At 43.9% G+C, this 19092-nt stretch overlaps 1 protein-coding gene across 1 annotated transcript in view; it reads right to left on the bottom strand.

Moving 5' to 3' along the window:
* Nucleotides 1-3628: 3628 nt before the first annotated feature.
* NELFB (negative elongation factor complex member B) overlaps nt 3629-19092 on the bottom strand; it is a 28850-nt gene continuing 13386 nt past the window's right edge. Inside the window, exons 3-14 of the mRNA XM_026860148.1 lie at nt 18800-18963; nt 18509-18608; nt 17609-17839; nt 15323-15508; nt 13847-13959; nt 13072-13174; nt 12007-12102; nt 10256-10398; nt 9195-9301; nt 8130-8271; nt 7251-7359; nt 3629-6991 (exon numbers count right to left, since the gene is read on the bottom strand). Of these exons, the coding sequence (XP_026715949.1) occupies nt 6854-6991; nt 7251-7359; nt 8130-8271; nt 9195-9301; nt 10256-10398; nt 12007-12102; nt 13072-13174; nt 13847-13959; nt 15323-15508; nt 17609-17839; nt 18509-18559 (1419 nt within the window). The 5' untranslated portion in view covers nt 18560-18608; nt 18800-18963 and the 3' untranslated portion in view covers nt 3629-6853. The remainder of the gene's footprint in view (nt 6992-7250; nt 7360-8129; nt 8272-9194; nt 9302-10255; nt 10399-12006; nt 12103-13071; nt 13175-13846; nt 13960-15322; nt 15509-17608; nt 17840-18508; nt 18609-18799; nt 18964-19092) is intronic.

The raw sequence follows: 19092 nt of genomic DNA on the forward strand, positions 1-19092 counted from the left end.
GGGGGGGGAACTAGCCGTGGTGCTGAAGGGCCCCTCCTGTAGCTGGGGGGTACAGGGGGCACCCTGACACCCCCCACAAAGCTCTGGGTGTTTCCCCTCTGCCCCCCAGCCTGCACTGGTGCATAAATTCAGCCCAAGGGCACAACCCTGGCATTGTCCTGGAGAGGTCTGGTGGGAGCAGAAGCACCTGCGTGGGTCCTTCGATTTGTGCAAATACTCTCAATAGAGTCAAGAAGCAGTTGGCAACCTCCCTGGGGACTCCCGAGGGGTTGGAGCAATTAACAACTGGGCTGTTGCACACTTTGATAGTCATCAGTACAAGACATATGCAAATAAAATGTGCATACAAGTCTATCGTGTTACATAGGCAATGGAGTGCTGAAACAGACCTTATCTGCAGACCAGAACCTTGATCAACTTCTCCACTTGTCCATTGTTCTGAAAATGGTTTTAATTAAGAGCCAACACTCCTCAGATACATCGTGTCTCTCTCCTGCTGTTTTCAGACAACTCTACAAAAATGACAAGTAGGTGAAATATGGATGAAGACTGTAAGAAACAAGTGACATGGAAAAAAGTTCCCCAAGCCTGAAGTGAGAGAGAAGCAGAACCTGAGATGGTATCAGAGATCCTGGAACTCAGGCAGGCGCTGAAGAACAGAAATAACTGAAAAGCAGGCTCTGGGGTACAAAGCAGCCTGCCCCAGTTTTGGTGGGGCAGAAACCTGTGCAGAGGACAGCTCTTTCAACACATAGTTTAAGCAGATACAAAAGGAACGGCGACGTAGCTGAGCCACTGCGGCACTAATAAAATGTCATTGTGAAGTGGTGCAAACAGCAACATGTGCAGGTTTGCAATTCCTTTGTGAAAACAGGGTGGAAATGAGGCCAAGCTCCTTTGTCCAAGGCGCTAAATCCAGCTAGTTGGGCTGGAAGAAAAATCCAGAATACGTGAGTAGTTGCTAAGCCCTTCATTCCTTGCAAGCCTGACTGCTACAGCATTCCCATTCTTTTGGGCTGTGTATTGTTGGAGCAAAGGCACTGAGGAACAGGACTATGTCATTCTGCTCACAGGGCCTCTTTCCCTCTTTCTTGGATGACTATCTAGGCCACTCTACTGCTAAAGAGATTTTAAAAAACGGAGGTGGTAGGTGCCAGTTAGTATTTATGTTATTGCAGCCCCAGGGGTACACTGTAACACCAAAGATCACCTTCCTTCAGGCTCCCTGGAAGCACCCATTGCCCCATTCTTCCACTTGGAAGATGGCTTAACTTGGAATGGAAAACCCACCCTTCCTAAGGCTCACCATTGACCCAGAACTCAGAAGCTCCAAACTGTATCACAGAAAGGCAGCAATAATTGTTTTCTTGCAGTAAATCAGGGTTGACTTAAACTGTGTGACTTGCTGCAACTATTAGATTTCTAGGAGGGATTTCTGAGCTTCACTGAAAAAAACAGTGATCTGCATCCACTCTGTACAGGGCCCAAAGGCTGCAGGGATTCCTCTAGCGAAAAGGATAGTCAAACACTGGAAACACCAAACCTCCCCCCCACAGGCTGAACTGAAAGATCAGACCAAGCAGCTCCTACCAGGGGGTGATGGTTCAAAATTCCTGTGGCATCCAGAAGATAAAGTGATCCCCCCAGGCAGCAGTCAGGCCACAAGCATCTGCAAGTGGATGTACCTCTACTTAGATACAGGGCTGGTACAGGTGGCTCTGAGGTCCTAAGGTCTGGTGTCTTCAACCACCCCATGCAGGACCCTGTTAGCTGCAGGAGTGCTTCCTGATTCTCCATACACCCTTGTCCTCAGCCAAAGCCCACAAATGCTGTCCTGCTGGGACAGGCAAGATGGAAAACAGATTATTTTCTCTGTCCTTTGGCTGCTCTTCAAGGAACCTTCTTGTAAAAAGCCCTCTATAATTATATGATTATTCATTAAACAGAGACCGTGGTGCTCATTTGGAGTAGGCTGTAGGCTGGTAATAAGTCTGGCTATGACCTAATGGAACAGACATATTGTTACAGAATCACAGAACCATCCAGGTTGGAAGAGTCCTTGAAGCTCCTCCAGTCCAACCAAGAACCTCACCCTGACCGTTCCCAACTCCACCAGATCCCTCAACTCTGGCTCAGCGGACTCCCCCCCTGCCCTGGGCAGCCCATTCCAACGCCCAACAGCCCCTTCTGCAAAGAAATCCTTCCTAAAAGCCAGCCTGACCCTGCCCTGGCACAGATTGAGGCCATTCCCTCTTGGCCTGGCGTTGGCTCCTTGGCTCAAGAGACTCATCCCCCCTCTCTGCCCCCTCCTGGCAGGGAGTTGCAGAGGGCCAGGAGGTCTCCCCTCAGCCTCCTCTTCTCCAGACTAAACCCCCCCAGTTCCCTCAGCCGCTCCCCAGCAGACCTGTGCTCCAGACCCTGCACCAGCTCCGTTGCCCTTCTCTGGACACGCTTGAGTCATTCAATGGCCTTTTTGGGGTGAGGGGCCCAAAACTGAACACAGTAATTGTTGTTGCTACCCAGGCTTTGTTTCACAAGTCAGTAATGACTCCAGCTCAGTGACTCTAAGATCTCAAACAAGACTTCATGTGCAGTTCAGGGAAATAAACATCACCTGCAGACACATCTGTCTTTCCTCTCTCATTCATATCAGTGCTTCCTTCTTAAAGTCAGAAGTAGTCAAACAGATCTGAACCAGAGAGGAAAGTGGAAATACAACTGTCAACAGAGCCAGAAAAGAGCAGATCTCAGCCTTCACAACTGACAGGAAAATGGCTTTTCAGAGTTAAAAAGAAGTACTGCAGAATCCGTCAGCACCTTCCACAGCCTCATACGAATCAACAGTTAATAAAAGACAAAGAACAGATGCTCTGAGACATATTCTTCTGATGATTTTTAATTACTTCTACCTACAAATGTTGAAAAAGTGGTAATATGAAACTTGTACTATTAATCATCAGATTGCTTTGTATCAGATTGCTAATGACTCATCACTAGGATTTTATAAACATTTCAATTCTGTTAACCCTGATCAAACAACAGAGCTTTGACACAGCAAACTGATACTAGTCTGAGAGGAAAAAAACAGTATTAAAACTACAAATAATAATAATTGTCTCCTGAGTTTTGGACTTTTTTTCTATGACAACAGCACAAGAACCAGCAAGGGTTTAGTCTGACTCAAGCTGAATGGTTGGTTACAGGAATTCTTTCTTACTCCCTTGGCATAGAACTGACATTTGCAGATCCTGGAGAAGGAAAGACACCCATACTCACTTCTGGGCTGCTGCCTTTGATACAGGCGGGTGCAGAAGCTGTGGTCTAACACTGATGCTTTTCTTCTTCCCTCAGCACAGGCCCTGCTGATCAGGAGAAGCAGCAACATGGACTCATCTCAGCGTAGCAGTCTATAAACCCAGGTGAGATATCTTTGCCTATTGTGCAATTGTTTTGCAAGAAAAGAAAGCTGGTTTCACTGCATCCAGTTGTTCAGCTTTGTCCTCATCAAACTCCCCTTGCAGGTCCAGCAGGCCAAAATCCACCCACACAGGTGGTTTAGTTGCTTTCTGGGAAGTTATCCTTCAAGATGGACTGACCTCATTATCTTTAGTATGGTCTCTACATGCTAATGATACTCCTCTATTCGCTGATGGTCCTTCTTGTGCTATAGAGGATGGTATCAGCCAGGTTTAAAATCTGATTCCCCTAGAAAGCAAGAAACTTTCCAACATCAGTGTCTCCTGCCAGAAAAAGCTTATTATTAGGGGGTGACATATAAACCCAGCACAAATGTAGAGGCAGTTTGTAAGTCAACCCCAGCACACAAGATTGACAAGCTGCTCACAATGTGTGTGAGCCCCAGGTCCCTACACACCCCAGGCTGAGCTGTGCTTTGCCCCCAGGCAGAGACCACCAAGCCGCAAACGCTGCAGCTTGTAAAGACAAACTGTGACACACGTGTAAAAAGGGAGCGATTCCAGCTCTCAGTCCCATGCCAAACGGGGAGGGATTTCAAGCAGCAGTGTGTTAGAGGCAGGACAGGCAGGGCAGCCACTGCCCTCTAGTGTGCACCCACAGCAGTGCACGCTGCACAGCATCGGCTGGAGGCACCATAAAAAAAAGATTAAAAAATAATTCTCTTACACAGTCCAGCTGTGCTTCACCTGGTAGTTGTGCCACAGGACACCACCACCCAACCCCACAGCATCTGGAGGAGCCGAAGAGAGCAAGCTCCTCCAAGCAGGAACCCCAGAGCAGAGCCGAGGTGTCCTGGCTCTGGAGCAGCAGGAAGCCGGAATCCTGCAGCTGCAGCCAGCTCCTGCCCCAGGCTGTGTGGGGGTTTCCCTGTACAACAGGAGTCTGGGTAATTTCTGGCCCTGGGGTGAAACCATTCTCATCTCAAGGCAGGCCCAGGAGAGCACGGACCAGCAGCCACCTCCACTCTCCACTGCCCAATTATCCCTCCTCACCCGAAGCAGCCAATGACCAGTTTGTGCTCTGGGATTCTATTTCTTTGTGGACCCAAAACCCTTGAAAAAAATCACCAGCATGTATCTCAGTATGTGAGTACAGGCTGAAACACAAGAGGTTTTTCTACCAAGGAGTAAATCACACAGCCTGGATTAAAAGACGTTTGTGCTGCAGGAGAGTGCCAAGTCAGCACGTGGAGTAAGGAAACCTTTAGTGGCAGAGAGAATCCCCAACACAAACCTAAAATAACCTTCGAGTCTGAGCAGAGCATGGGCTTGAGTAGGTTCATTACAAAAGGTTTGCCAGCAGCGTGGGATGTTATTTTGTGTAAGTTACCATGACAATTTAAACCCAAACCTTTGCAAAAAAAGACCCGATTGTTACACCCAGTTCCTGTTTCCAACCACAGATGCCAGAAGTGCCGAGACACTGCCAAAGGCAATACTGACCCCAGGAGCTGCAGTGGAGATGAGGTGCACAAAGGCCTGTGGACTCGAGGACAGTGCCCTTGTCGCACATACAAACTTAACTCACCTTCCCAGTTCTCCCACAAGATACAAACAAGCCCTTGCATAAAACGAGAAATAAAGCACCAAGGTGATGAAGACACGCCACACTAACTTTCCTCATGCAGTGCTTGAGAACTCAGGAGGAAGTAAACCATGCAAAGAGGGAGTCAGCTTTGGGTGGGGAGGGATTTCTACCTCTACTTAACTAGCATCCATTTATTTATCTTTTTTTTTTTTTTGACACAACTTGAGGAAATAGAAGTCTCATCATTATGACTTGGCACTGGGAGTGCTCAAGTCCCAGGAAAAAAGGGGTTTGAGGAAAAAAAGCCTCATATCCAGAAACATGATGGACAAGGAAGTGACACAGCATGGATGGGTAAATTCCAAGGATTAATTGTGCCTGACAAACCCAATAACCTCTATGAAGAAGTGCCTGGCTTGGTGGATAGAGGCATGTGGTGGATAGATTACCTTGGCTTTAAACAGGTTTTGGCATAACTGTCTGAAGAATCCATATAGCCAAATCGTTTTGCTACAGTTCAGATAGCTGCAGGGAAAACTGCCGGGGCACCAGGCTCAGAGGGTTGTAATCAACAGCACAAAGTGCAACTGGCAGCCTGTTACCTGTGGCATTCCTCAGGGGTCACTAAAGGGGTTAACATTTAATGCCTCTATTTATAACCTGAAGACAAAACACACCCTCCACAAATGTCTGCAAATCACACCATGGTGTGGGCAGGGCTGCTGCTCACAGGGACGCCCTCAACAGGCTGGAGAAATGGCCTGACCGAAACCGTGTAAAACTCGACACAGGTGAATACAAAGTCCTGCTCTTGAGCAACCTCTCCCTGGCTGGACCACAGACCCTCCAAGGTGCCTTCTTACCTGAATTATTCTGCAATTCAGAATGACTCATGTAGGCAGCTTGCTGCTTACAGGGGACTGGAAAGACTCTTTTCAGGCATATTGTACCTACTGAGAGGAGTGTAAAGTCTGTTGTAAGCTCACACAACTCATTCTTCTTCCTCGCCCATCTTCCTTCATGCTCTACCTGAAGCTACACTGAGGCAGCAACAAAAGCAGAACAGGAATTAACTGTAACAGTGCAGAAAGTGACACAAATGAGCCATGAAGAACAGGCTGTTTTTTCAAAGATAGAATTTCACTCCACCTACACTCAAACCCTATTGTCATTGAGGAATACGCTAATCTTGGGTTTTTTGACTGGCTCCAGGACTCATTTCAAGGTACTTCTTTGGAGAAAAGTGGGGAGAAAAGGGGAGAGAATGATTCAATTTCTGGCTGTGAAGATGGCGACTGCTTCTTGGTCTAGCGACAGCGGCGGACATCTCTGACTAATGCAGCACATCTTATCACGTACCAAAATAGCCAGAACCTCAAACAGGAAATTGTATCAGTGAAGCTTATCTCCTCTGACATTTCCTCTGCTGAGCATCTTCTCCAGAGACCCAGAGGAGCAAACTAACGGCCGAAGAAAGCTATGGTTAGCCTTCAGGAGCAAAACACTCACTGATCAGTTCTTAAAGTAGAGTTTAAAAATACAATATGCCAAACTTAAAAATATGTGCTTTTTTTTTTGAAAAAAAAATGTACAGTCAGATTTTAAGTGAATCTACAAGACAACACTCAGCCATCTAAGAAAAGTAAACCTTTGCAATGCACTGCATACAGAGTTTTCTAACCAGCAAGAGCCAGTGCATTAGATAAACTGCAGTGATTCCTGAAAGAGCTTCAGTGGCTTTTTTTTGTTTCTACCCTGTAGGTAGAGACACTTGAAAGGCAGCACAGTGCCTTCACACTGCAGAGCACTAGGTTAGTTCTTCTGCTGTGTCACTCTTGCACTACATAGCTCAGCGTGAGGCTGGTGTGGGCACAGTGGGCAAGGGCAGTTCCATGGAGGGAGTCTCAGTCACTTCAGCTGGACTTGGTTTGCGAAGCTCCAGTTTCTCAGTGAGTTGGTTATAAAGCTCCTTCACAGCTTCCCCACTCTGCAGAATGAGAATCAGGGAGGGGAAAACCAGAAGAGTCATACATACTTCATTCTAGCTGGTACTAGCTAGAACACTAAGTATGCAATTACCCTTTGTGTTTTAACACAAGCCAACACAGAAAAAGGAAGTTACAAGGTAATTAAGACACAACTTCGTCCACTTGGAGAGCAAAGCTCATGTTCCATTAAGCAACGTCTGGAAAAGCAGCTGCTTTCATTTGCAATTAATTTTCCCTTTCTTATGCTTCCCTTCTTACCTGCCTGGTGGGTTCCAAAGCCTTCTGGAGAGACTCTAATTTGGCAGGCGCCACTTTGTGATGCAGATGAAGCAGCAGTCTTAGCACATGCCTATGTACGTTCTCCTTTCTGCAAAAAGCAATTTTAAAGCAGAGTAACTGATACAAACACCATCTTGAAAACAGGAAAGCTACAGTAACAGTACCAGAATAATTGACAGACTGGCAGCTTTGTTGTAATTTTCCAAAACACCTTAGAATTGTAGCCTGTGTGCTGCAAAGTGCTAACTCTACCTTAGACTTATAAGCAATTCATGTCATTATTCAAAAAGAGTGGATTAACTGTAGCAACCACAAGGAAGGAGGGGGAGATGGCAGCAGCTGGTCTCTGCCGGACAGACCATATGTACACGCAGGAGGATGTCTGTCCCTCCGTATGTGTGGAGGAAGCAGCAGCAGCACACGCTGCTCTGCCTGAACAGCAGTTCTAGTCACTTTTGGGGAAGGCTCCTGGAGGTTAGGTCTGGTCTGCAGGCCACCACTTGAACCACAATGACTTCACACAATTAACAGATACAAACAGATTTTTTGTATGCAGCTGATACTGCAAAGAGCTGAACTCTCCATACTCAGAGCTACTGCAAAGCATGATGATGTTGTCCTTTGCAACTCCAACTTAAGGATAATGAATTACAATTTAGGTAATAATTCATAATCAACACAACAATTTTGCTGATAAAAATTTGATCACAAAATATAAGCCTTTCCTTAAAAGAAAACAGCATCAGGCTAATATTTCCACTATATGTCAAGAGTTTGCTGAACTATTAAGCGATAGTTCAAATCATTATAACCTCTCTCAGATGTCCTCACTTTCCCCCCGAGGAAAATCAGATTTACCTTGAGCAGGCAGTGAGAAAGAAGCCATCAAAAAGACTGGTGCAGAACTCCTCGAGTGCAAATTCATCACCCAGCAGTGTGAGGTTACCAGTAAGCAGATGCAGAAAAATATCACCAAAGGCCAAGTCACTGAATGTCTCAACTATACAATGTAAAAAGGAAAGAGACTGAGACTAACAAGGATGTGCCAAAACTTGACATCACAGCAGATATTCCTGCTGAAAACTTTGCAGTGACATTTCCTTTTAAAACAGGTAGCCAGGGCAGGTGGCTTTGATCTTTCAGACATAAATGATTAGAAGAGGGTTGAGAAGAATATGTAGAAAGCCCATGTCTCCATCGAGGCTGAAGTCACAGAGCAGCTTGCTTCTGCCAAAATCACAAAGTCCCCTACTCTGTTCATGTCCACATCCACCTCCTGGCACTCCTCAGACCCCGTGGTGAGGAGATACAAATCACCAGCAGAAAACTCACCCATGTAAATGAGCTGACAGTTCAGCAAAGGGTTCACAGAACACCAGAGCTGGGGTGAGGGAGTGAGAAGTGAACCCCTGTCATCATTACCAGGAGCCACAATTCCTAAGAGTGCTTCAGATCTCTCATGCAACTTACCCCAGAGTAGTCAGTGAAGAAGGTAATCCCAGGGAAGAATTTCAGTCCTGCTTTGTTACATTTTTTTTCACCACAGAAAGCTAAGTCCCAAGAATTTCTGGCCATCTGCAATTACTATGAGCAGTGGCAGAATTAAGCCACCTGCTCTTCTATTTTTCAGATTCATTCCAAACAGTTCTCAACTAATCTCATTGTTAATACAGCCTTTGATCTAAGTAACTACTGACCTTTAGCCACTATCCCTAAATTCTTGGATCAGCAGAAAAGTATCCTAATTGCAGGTGCAAAACAAGCAAACACTTCTACAGGGCCTTACAACTAAGTCACCAGAAAAGCCAAAGGCAGAAGATCACGTCTGAGTCTGAAATCACTTTCACTCCAAGTTTACTTGCCTCCTGGGTCTCCAGTACAAGGCAAACAGCTATACAATAGAAGATGAGACAAACAACTTACCTAGTGCTGGCAGAAGCCTAAGGAAAGCGTTCTTGTTCCTCTGTTTAGTGATGTGAAGGATGTAATACAGCCCAATCTCACAAGCTATTCTATTCTCCTGCAAGAATCTGTTACGGCAAAAGCAAAGTTTCTTAATCAATAAAGTTAAAACAGATTTTTATTTTTTTTTTAAAAAAGGGTTTAAAATAGCATTGGTTAGCAATCAGTTAGAGCAGTGGCTAACCTCAAACCCACTGAAGAGCAGCTACTCAGTGACTGAGTAGATGACCATCATTATATGCTCACTACCATGGTCCCAAAAAAATTTACCATTCAGCAAACATTGTGCTGTCTCACAATCAAACAGTTGGTTTTGACCGTCAAAGTTTATAATTGTATTAAGGATAAAAGTGCTAGTCAAAATGGGTTTTAGAAGAAGCCAAATAGTCAAAAATTATACAAAGTCCAATACTGTTTTGTTTTAGTTTCCCAATGGTCAAATATCAACACTGGCATAGAGGAGAGTACAAATACCAGGATACAGTACTCCATATTCCAGCATACAGATGAGAATTGTGCTGAAAATTAGTGGAAGACCTGAACACAACACAGCACACAGAGGTTTTATTTAACTTTTTGACATCCCTGGAGGGATAGGTTACCCACAGAGAATGAGTGTCTGTGTGACAAAAATACAAACTTTACTGTTCAGAACCAAGCATGGGCACTCGTCCAGCTGCACCCAAATATCACTCCAACGCTCATCATTCACTGACTGGGAAGCGACACAACAGCATATTTGAAAGCAGTAATACCAAATAGTTTCATATTCAATCTGCCAAAAGAATGATTGTTAAAATAATTTTTAACCTATTTTTTGTAGGTAATTTGAGGAATCATTGTGGGAACCTCTTCTGCTAAAAGAACAGTTCTGGCTTGGTTAACCAGGACTAAATCTAACTCCAAGAAGGTTTTCATTTTAACACATGCAGTGTTTTTTCCTGTCAGTGCTGGCTGGCTCCTTGATGTTTTACTTTGGTAACAAGACTACACGTACAAAGGTGGTAAGGCAGGTTACATACTTGGTGTAAGCTTCAGGAATTGTGCTGGGGTAGGGAATTGGTCCCTTCTCCTCCGAGGGCAGTCTTTGATCGACATTGAACATGTGGTCATCCACCACAAAAGACATCAGCATAGGCAAGAACTTTGTGATCAACTCAGCTTCCTTGGAGGGATGGAAGAACAGAGGGAAAGAACAGTGCTTTCACCCAGCAGTTCACACCATGTAGTGGTCCCAGCGTACCATAACAAACAGTGAGGCAATATTATGAGCCCCATCCGACACTTAGGAAAACAAGCTTTCAGACATTCAGTTCCAGTCAAGGTTCTTGGCTAATTCACTTAGATGTGTTGCACTGGTAATTAGGAAAACTGTAGTTCACCTCTTCTACAGAAATACTCCTGCTTAAATCCTTTCTTTTGACAATTACATAGCATGTCTTCTGAAAGATATTCACAGAATCACAGAATCATCAAGGTTGGAAAAGTCCTTGAAGCTCCTCCAGTCCAACCATGAACCTCACCCTGACCGTTCCCAACTCCATCAGATCCCTCAGCGCTGGCTCAACACGACTCTTCAACCCCTCTAGGGATGGGGACTCCCCCCCTGCCCTGGGCAGCCCATTCCAACACCCAACAGCCCCTTCTGCAAAGAAATCCTTCCTCAGAGCCAGTCTGACCCTGCCCTGGTGCAGCTTGAGGCCATTCCCTCTTGTTCCTTGGCTCAAGAGACTCATCCCCCCTCTCTGCACCCTCCTGGCAGGGAGCTGCAGAGGGCCAGGAGGTCTCCCCTCAGCCTCTTCTTCTCCAGACTAAACCCCCCCAGTTCCCTCAGCCGCTCCCCAGCAGACCTGTGCTCCAGACCCCGCACCAGCTCCGTTGCCCTTCTCTGGACACGCTTGAGTCATTTAACGGCCTTTTTGGAATGAGGGGCCCAAAAAAAAAAAAAATCTTTTCCAATACTGCTGCAAGCACTGCATGTTAAGGATGGTACCTAACTGCTTTTATCAAGAATTACAAATCACTTTGTTCATTCCCCAAACTGAGAGGATCAATGCACAGATAGAATAGCAACAATAAAGAGCATCTCCTTGTACAAGGCAGATCAACCTATGTTGTATCGGATTCACAGAGTGGGAGGTTACAGCTTGTGGCAATCACAGATTTAAAATACAGATTTGGAGATTCCCTTTAGGAAAAACGTCCATAGCTTCTTTCCAAGAGATTCAGAAGAGCACCTCTGCAAGTCAAATCGCTACGTTAAGAGCGAATTTCTCCTTGTTGTGCAACACCATGGTTAGCCTTCCTGCCATCAGCTGAACATATCTGCTCCCAAACTAGGCTAGGGTTGATTGCTACAACAGATATCCGGAACATAAAAACATTCTTCATGTCCATGAAAAGCTGCTACACTGCTATCAGAGTTTCAGACCAGCCTCTGAAATCCTGCTTTCCTCATACAAGACCTGTTTTACAAACTTGTTAGTTTTGTAGAAGTTTCCAGGAACTATGAGCAAGGACTGAAGAATTTAATAGAGGTACAGTTTGATTATAAAACAGTCAGGACCAGGCATTTACGTAAATAAAAAAGCAGGTGAACAAATCTTACATCTTGTCCACCTGAGCTTCTGCTCTGTGACAACTTACATGTTTTCTCTAAGAAAGTTACAATGAAAGGTATGCAGAATGGACACTAAATCAGGGATGCAATAAAATAATGAACAACTCTAAATTTGGTTAATTCCGTTAAATTCTAAACATCAAAATGGCTCACCATTTTTGGTTCCTTGAAGACCTGACTGTCAATCATGTCCCAGGCCCCCTGTCCCAAAGACAGCATCCTAAGGAGCAGCAGCAGATCTGGGCTTTCCTCGAATTTTAAAGGAAGAAGAAAAACAGCTATTTTGATCTTCCACAAGTTGCACAAACAGATTTTTATTTGGAAGAAGTGGTTGTCATTTAAAACTCTCCTGCCTTAGCAGCTTTATCAAAGACTGCTAGAGGCATTTAGTTCTCCAATTTAATTGACAGCTGATTCCTCAAATGGGAATCAAATAACAGACACACCTGGGATTTGTGGGTTTTTTGTAACATTTTATAACATGCGAAGAAGTATGCAGCCGATCTCATCACAACATTGTTTTTAAATATGTTGAGATAAATTAGTCTACTGAAATATAACGTGTGATAGGACAAATCAAGTCATCTCAGCAGAAGTAAGAAAGGAAAAGCATGCATAAGAATGACAATGGTTTTTCATTTATACGGTGTCCAGAAAGCAAAACATTTTTCAGTCTTGAACTGTTGTAAGGAAGTTACTCAATTCAACAATAAAATTTAACAACTCAGGGATAAAACCAGCAAATGCCTCACACTGTTCAGAGATCTGTAAGGCCACCTGCCTTTAACATTTAAGCACCTCCTGCAGGCACTACTTGCAGGAACTGTATTATATCGCAGCCAACAGACCAGAACAGTGTAAACTAATCCATCACATTTACTGTGGCAGGAAAAAAAAGCTGCTGCTTAGGCAAACTGATGGAAAGACAAAGCAGGAAGGCACACATTCTATATATGCATTGCTGTTAGGATAGAATGAACCATGAAAATAATTTGTTGTCAGTTTGGAGAGCTCCAAAATGCTCATCTCCAAGCAGCGCTCCCACAGAGCTCTAAGGTATGTGCTACAAACAGGTATCACATATTTCATATTCCCTTATTTCAGTTTACATACAGATTTGAGAACTTAATTGTACTTCTACAGTGCCAGCCCTTTGTTGATGAATGCTACTCAATTAAGACTATAGTTCAGACAAGGCACACAAGCTGCAACACTCACCCTGGGTAAGGTGTCCTGCCCAACCAGGTCTTGCAGGTGCCTTATAGTACTCAAGGCTAAGGTGTTAATGGCAAAGGGATCGCACAGGATCATAGATAAGTCCCTGAGAAGCAAATATCAAATACATGTCATACATAACAAACAGCCCTACTGTACAGTTCCATATCCGCTGTAAGACACCACTGTGTTTCACCAGTGTAAGACGTTCAGCCTATTCTCTGTTGTAATCCTGTCAACTATCAGAAGTAGCACCAAAGTAGAGTGTGTGAGTGTCTGTACACTGTATTTTTATAAGCAAATGCACACTCCTGTGTTTAAGAACAGAGGTAGACACAGGGCAAGTACTGTAACAATACCCTTACTATGATAATGGAAAACCTAAATTTCTGTCTTTTGTTACCTACAGGTGTCCAACTGATGAACCTTCTCTTGCCATGTAAAAACACCACAAATGTTATTTCTTTGAGTTGAAAGGGCATGTTACTTGAAATAATTACTAAAGGTCTTCTGCGCTGAAGTCAAGCAGGGGAGCTCCCGCAGCCAGCTACCAGGCCACAGGGGAGACTCAAGGGTGGTAACTTAAAGAGTACAGGCTATGTCACCACAACAGGCCTGGCTATGCCCCAGTGCATTAATACTCTAGATGTGAACTCACAAAACAGCTACTGGCTGTTAGCTGGCTCTAGGGCAGAATTAACACCTATAATACCTGTCAGATGTTGTGACTGCCAGGAACCCATTTTCAGTTTCTCGATAAACAGCCCAAGTGCCTTACCCCAACACTTGTTCTTGTCCTTTCTTCACTCCATCCAGAAACCCTTGTAATTCCCGAGCTCTCTTGTTGTCCACAAACTTCTCCCGAATGCAAGCGTCAAGGCACCAGGTGAACTGTTGTAAAAAAGGAGAAAGTTTTATGGAACACAGCAACTCAGTAAATCAGCAATAAAATAGACAATGTCAGAGAAAAGAGGTTCGAATGACCTCCAAATATCTGGAATATGTTTTGTTAATATACTTTGGTATGGGAGCAAGCTGATCACAAATACAGAGGAGGTCAGAAATACGCTGTTCCCAAAAGAGGTCAGAGATAAGTTAACCTGGAGTCACTTTCTCCCCTCCCTAGAAAGGAATTCCCTGGCAACAGAGAGGCATGAACAAAATACACTGCTGCCCAGCACACCTGATCAATGCGGATTTACGCAAGTAGGAGGCTGACAAAGCAGCATCACTTAGCAAGAATAATTTAGCCATTGCAATACCACTCCCACCCTCTAAGTAGAGGATATTAACAGTGGAGGTGCTTCTGCTTCAGAGCTGTATTATCAAAATGGAAAAAGACAGTTAAGTGAAATGTTTCATCTGACCTAAAATTAAGGACTTTTTTCTTCTTTCAGAAAACAATATGTAATTTCCCCCAACATTTCAGCTCTCAGAAAACAACAGCTTGCTGAATTTTTGAAATGCTTTCATCGTGGCTTCCTCTCCTTGCAGCAGTCACTGCATTTTAGAGTGGCAAAATGAGACCACTGAAAATGATCTGCAACTTGAATCAGAATTGCCCTTTTTTATTCAGTCACTGTCTGTATACTGATTTTGGGACTCCTGATCAGAAAATATTGAAAAACATGCAGTAACATCATCACTCTAGGACATATTCTCTATAAGCTGAATACATATAAAACTTAGCAACATTACTTAAGAAAAAAAGCTTTGTTCTAGGATCAGAGTGATGCTGACTACAGATAAAGGACAAGTAGCAAGATCCTGGTATAACGTTAACAACTCATCTGTCACCCCCTAATATTTCAATAGTTTTAACGTATTCTTATAATTCAAGATCCAAAGTACTTAGTGTTACACACAGTTTACTGACAGATACAGTATATCACACCAGGCACAACAGGGAGGGAAGCAAGACTGGATTAAGAAGCTGGGGCTAACTAATGTTTTTGATTATTTTTCGCAGCATCTACATCGGGCAGATAGATGTTGTGTTTAATACTGCACAAGTACCATAAATTTCAATGATTTATGGATTATGAAATGAAAGCAAGCTGCTGCTTAACCAAGATGAAATTTTCACCTGAGGTTCCCAGGAATATAAAATGACTTTTGGGTTTAAGGTCTGAACTCTCTTCACAGAGAGGTGTCATCTCTGGACTAAAGTCCCGCAGGGCAGCAGATATGCACAGGGCTGGGTGCAACAGAAAATCCTTCAGTAATACACCTATCTGTCCCACATGATTAATACCTTATGACAGGGGTCAACATTGCAGATTTCATTGACTTCCAGGTCATGCAGCGACATCAGGAGCTCTGCCCGTAGCGTGCAGTAATGAACATTCCTTGTACGAAGGAACAACGTTCTCAGAAACTGCAACACCATATCATAGAGCTTCACATTCTTACCAATCATTTGTGTCAGCTTCTGAACCACCTAAACCCAAAATGGAAAAAACGTGCACTCAGTACAAGAGATACTGTTATTTCACCTACATAAAACATACGTTAGTTCTTCTACAAGATTTATTAAGATGGAACATCCACATTGACCTGAGTTCCTGAAAGGGATCTATTTTACACAAAGGTTTCCAAAAAGCATTTGTTCAAGAGATGTTCACCAAATCTTTCACAGCCATAACGAAAGAATAACAAATATCAAGAAAAGGCTCTCTTACAAAAGGAAGTTGAAGCATTTGTAAAATAGAGTGCTCAGTTATGTGAAACAAGTAAGAAGCAGTACCCTTTACTGATTAATATCATTTACAATTATTGCAACATGAACAAAACTCACTTTTCTTTAGAAGTCTTTCAGTATTTCTATCTATCTTTAGGCTACGGGCACGAGAATAAAGGTGAAGGCTTCTACTGGTTTTGTATGGGACAGAGTTAAATTTCTTCATAGTACTTTGTCTGGGGCTACATTTCAGATTTATGCTGAAAACAGTGTTGGTAACACAGGGATGTTTTAGTTATTACCGAGCAGTCAGCAGGTACAGAGTCAAGGTCTTTTGGCTCCTCACACCGCCCCACCAGCGAGCACTCCGGGGGTGCAGAAAGAGCTGGGAGGGGACAGAGCTGGGACAGCTGATCCCAGGGACACTCCATACCAGGTGAAATCGTGCTCAGCCATAAAACGGGGATGGAGGGTTGGGGGGGGGTGGTGCTGGTGCTGCTCAGCAACTGGCTGGGCATCAGTTGGGTGGTGGTGAGCAACTGTTTTCATTTGCATTGTTTGTTTTTCTTGGGTTTGATCTTCCTCTCTCTTCACTGTTTGTTTCTTTTTTTTTCTTTTTTTTTTTTCTTTTAAATTTCATTATTAAACTGTCTTTAGTTCAACCCACAAGCTTCTTTCTTGTACCCTTCCAATTCTCCCCGCAGTCCCACCAGGGGAGGCAGTGAGCAAGACTGTGGTGCTCAGTTGCCAGCTGGGGTTAAACCACAAATCTGCAGTGTAAACCTGAAGTAAACTGCACCAGAACACTTATACTAAATGGGCTTTTGAAAGCAAAACAGACCCAAACCAAACACCACACGTAACAGACAGGCTACCCTCTCTCAAATTAAAGCTTTATACTGCCTTATCACTGCAATTTCTTAGCACTCTTGAGAGCAAGGTCCTTACAGAAAATCTGATATTTCACTTTTGAAGCAAAAGCCCCCTGAGGTAAAGTGACACATTATAGCTGAACCACTGTACTGGCTTGCTGATGTCAAGAAGAGGAGGGCCCTACTCTTCCTAACACCTCTGCCACCATTCCCTCCCACATCAAGCCTGCCTGCACCATCCAGCCCACCTCCTTGCAATGGCTTTGGTGCCAGCTGATCTCTTCTTTGAGCAGATCCAACTCACTGTCTTGGAAAACTACTTACTGGTTTTATCTAGTAGAGTTTCTGTAGCGATTACTGAACTGAATCAGCTCATGAAAGAGTCTGAAAATCACCAGAGCTACAGGTAGGGAGGGGAGGAGCAGCACCTGCCCTTCCTGTGTCCGAGTGTTGGATCAGCTCAGCCACCTCATGTAATTTCATTCAAAGAGCAACTTTTCTAAATGCCAAGTTAGCTACAACTTTCAATGTCCCTTTCCATTTTTATGAAAAAAATAAAAATAAAAGCTTCTGTTGGTCTCTGTCCTGCTAAACAAAACCCCACAAAAGTCCCAAGAAAAGAAATTTAAGAAATTCAAATTGATTCGATAGAGATACTCAGCCTTTAAAAGAGCTAAGGGTTATTAAAGCCAGACTGAGCAATAACATAAAAAAATGTGTCCTTCCTATTTTTTTAAAAGTTCATAAACAGCTTAGAACATTAATCAATTATTACACACCACTGAGTAACTGTTAAAATAATTCCTGCTGCTTTCATCAAAATATGTAAGAGAAAACGATCTGGTATTTCTTGCAAATACTTTGTCTAGCCAAACAACTTTAGTAGCAAAGTTGGGTGGGTGAAAATTACACCATTATTTGATGAGGTTGACTGAAAGTTGATAAATTCCATTCACAAGCATGTTGTAAGAGGTTTCTTTGTCCTTACCTCTCCTTGACGTCTTGTTTTGGGAGATGGACTGAAGAAATTGTGCAAAACAGAGATATCATTGCTGAAGAGAATATTTTCTTTCTCCAGGATATATTGCTTCAGCAGTGGAGACACTTCATCGCCAAACAGAGCCTGGTTATCCTGCCAAATCTGACGCTTCACCTCCACTGCACATGCTTTATACAAATCCTTATCGGCCATTACTAACTTCAGCTTCTTTTCAGGGACCTGTGATCAACAGAGCAGTTACCAAGGGGCAGGGCAGTTTACCTGCCTGATTGTCCAAGTAGTAAGATGTCCAAATCGTAATCTCAGACAGTTTGGTAATTTATACAACAATGCAATTAAACAGCAGGCAGTATCACAGGCTCATCTTTTGCCTTCTCTACTCCTGTAACAGTAATCCAACCCTAAAGACACTTAACACTTCCTTTAAACCTATGATGCTACAATTTGGGGTGATGTTTCAAAACTCAATAACTTACAGAAGTTCTAGTAGCAGTTTTGAATCCATTACCTTAAGTACAATATGCTGTTTTTAATAAGGCTGCTCCTAAAGATTCCTGTTTCACTGATCTGAATCTCACTCCTATCTACTTCTAGTTGCATTTTTCAAATACCTATCAGTGAACTGGATTACTTTTAGGAAGCTGCATGTATTGAATAAAATAGGGAAATAGTCTCATCTGATTCTGAATACTTAAAACTGTTTTTGAATTAGTCTACAAAGTTGCTACCGGATACAAGAGCATTGTAAATGTTCAGTCATTTCCTAATGCTGAATGGCAAACTTGCAGAAGGTCTGCAGATGGAGCATGCAGCCCAGCCAAGAGCACAGCTGAGAGAAGCCATACAACGGAGATGTAACGCAACAGGCCAACGGCAGAGCGGTTTTACCTTGGGTAAGTGCTTCATGACACACATTACCACAGGCTGTATGGAAGGCATCTTGACCAGGGAAAAGCTCTTCTCTAGGAGATCTTCCAACTTCTTGTATCTAAAAACATGTAAGAGCAAGAGACTGGGCACCACGTTATAGTGAAGGAGCGAAGTGGCTCATCTCAAAGCCAGTGGAACTCAATCCACCCAGAGCCTAACTCATCTCTGCAAAGTCACTCGTCCACTGTAACCCACTGTCACACAAAATTCCCAGCTCACTCCGAATAACCAGCAAGAGTGCCGACAAACCTCTCCTCAACCTTCCCTTCCAAAGCGATGGCAGAGACCCTCTCCAGCAGCTTCTCCCTCAGCTCGTCGAAAACCGACTGGTGGAACTCCAGCCGGGGGGTGCCGTGCAGGTCCAGGAAGGGCAGGGCTGACTGCAGCGAGGGCAGCAGCACTCCATTCTCCGTCTGCCAACACAAACCCCGGGCAGGGGCCACGTTACCCCGCTCTGCCAGCCAGCCAGCAAACCACAGCGGGGACTGCTAAAGACATACCGGTTGACAAACAAAAAGAGGAAAACCCCCACAAAACAGGCC

The sequence above is a fragment of the Athene cunicularia genome, assembly GCF_003259725.1.
Source record: "Athene cunicularia isolate RWA chromosome 17 unlocalized genomic scaffold, athCun1 chr17_part1, whole genome shotgun sequence".
Classification (NCBI taxonomy): Eukaryota; Metazoa; Chordata; class Aves; order Strigiformes; family Strigidae; genus Athene; species Athene cunicularia.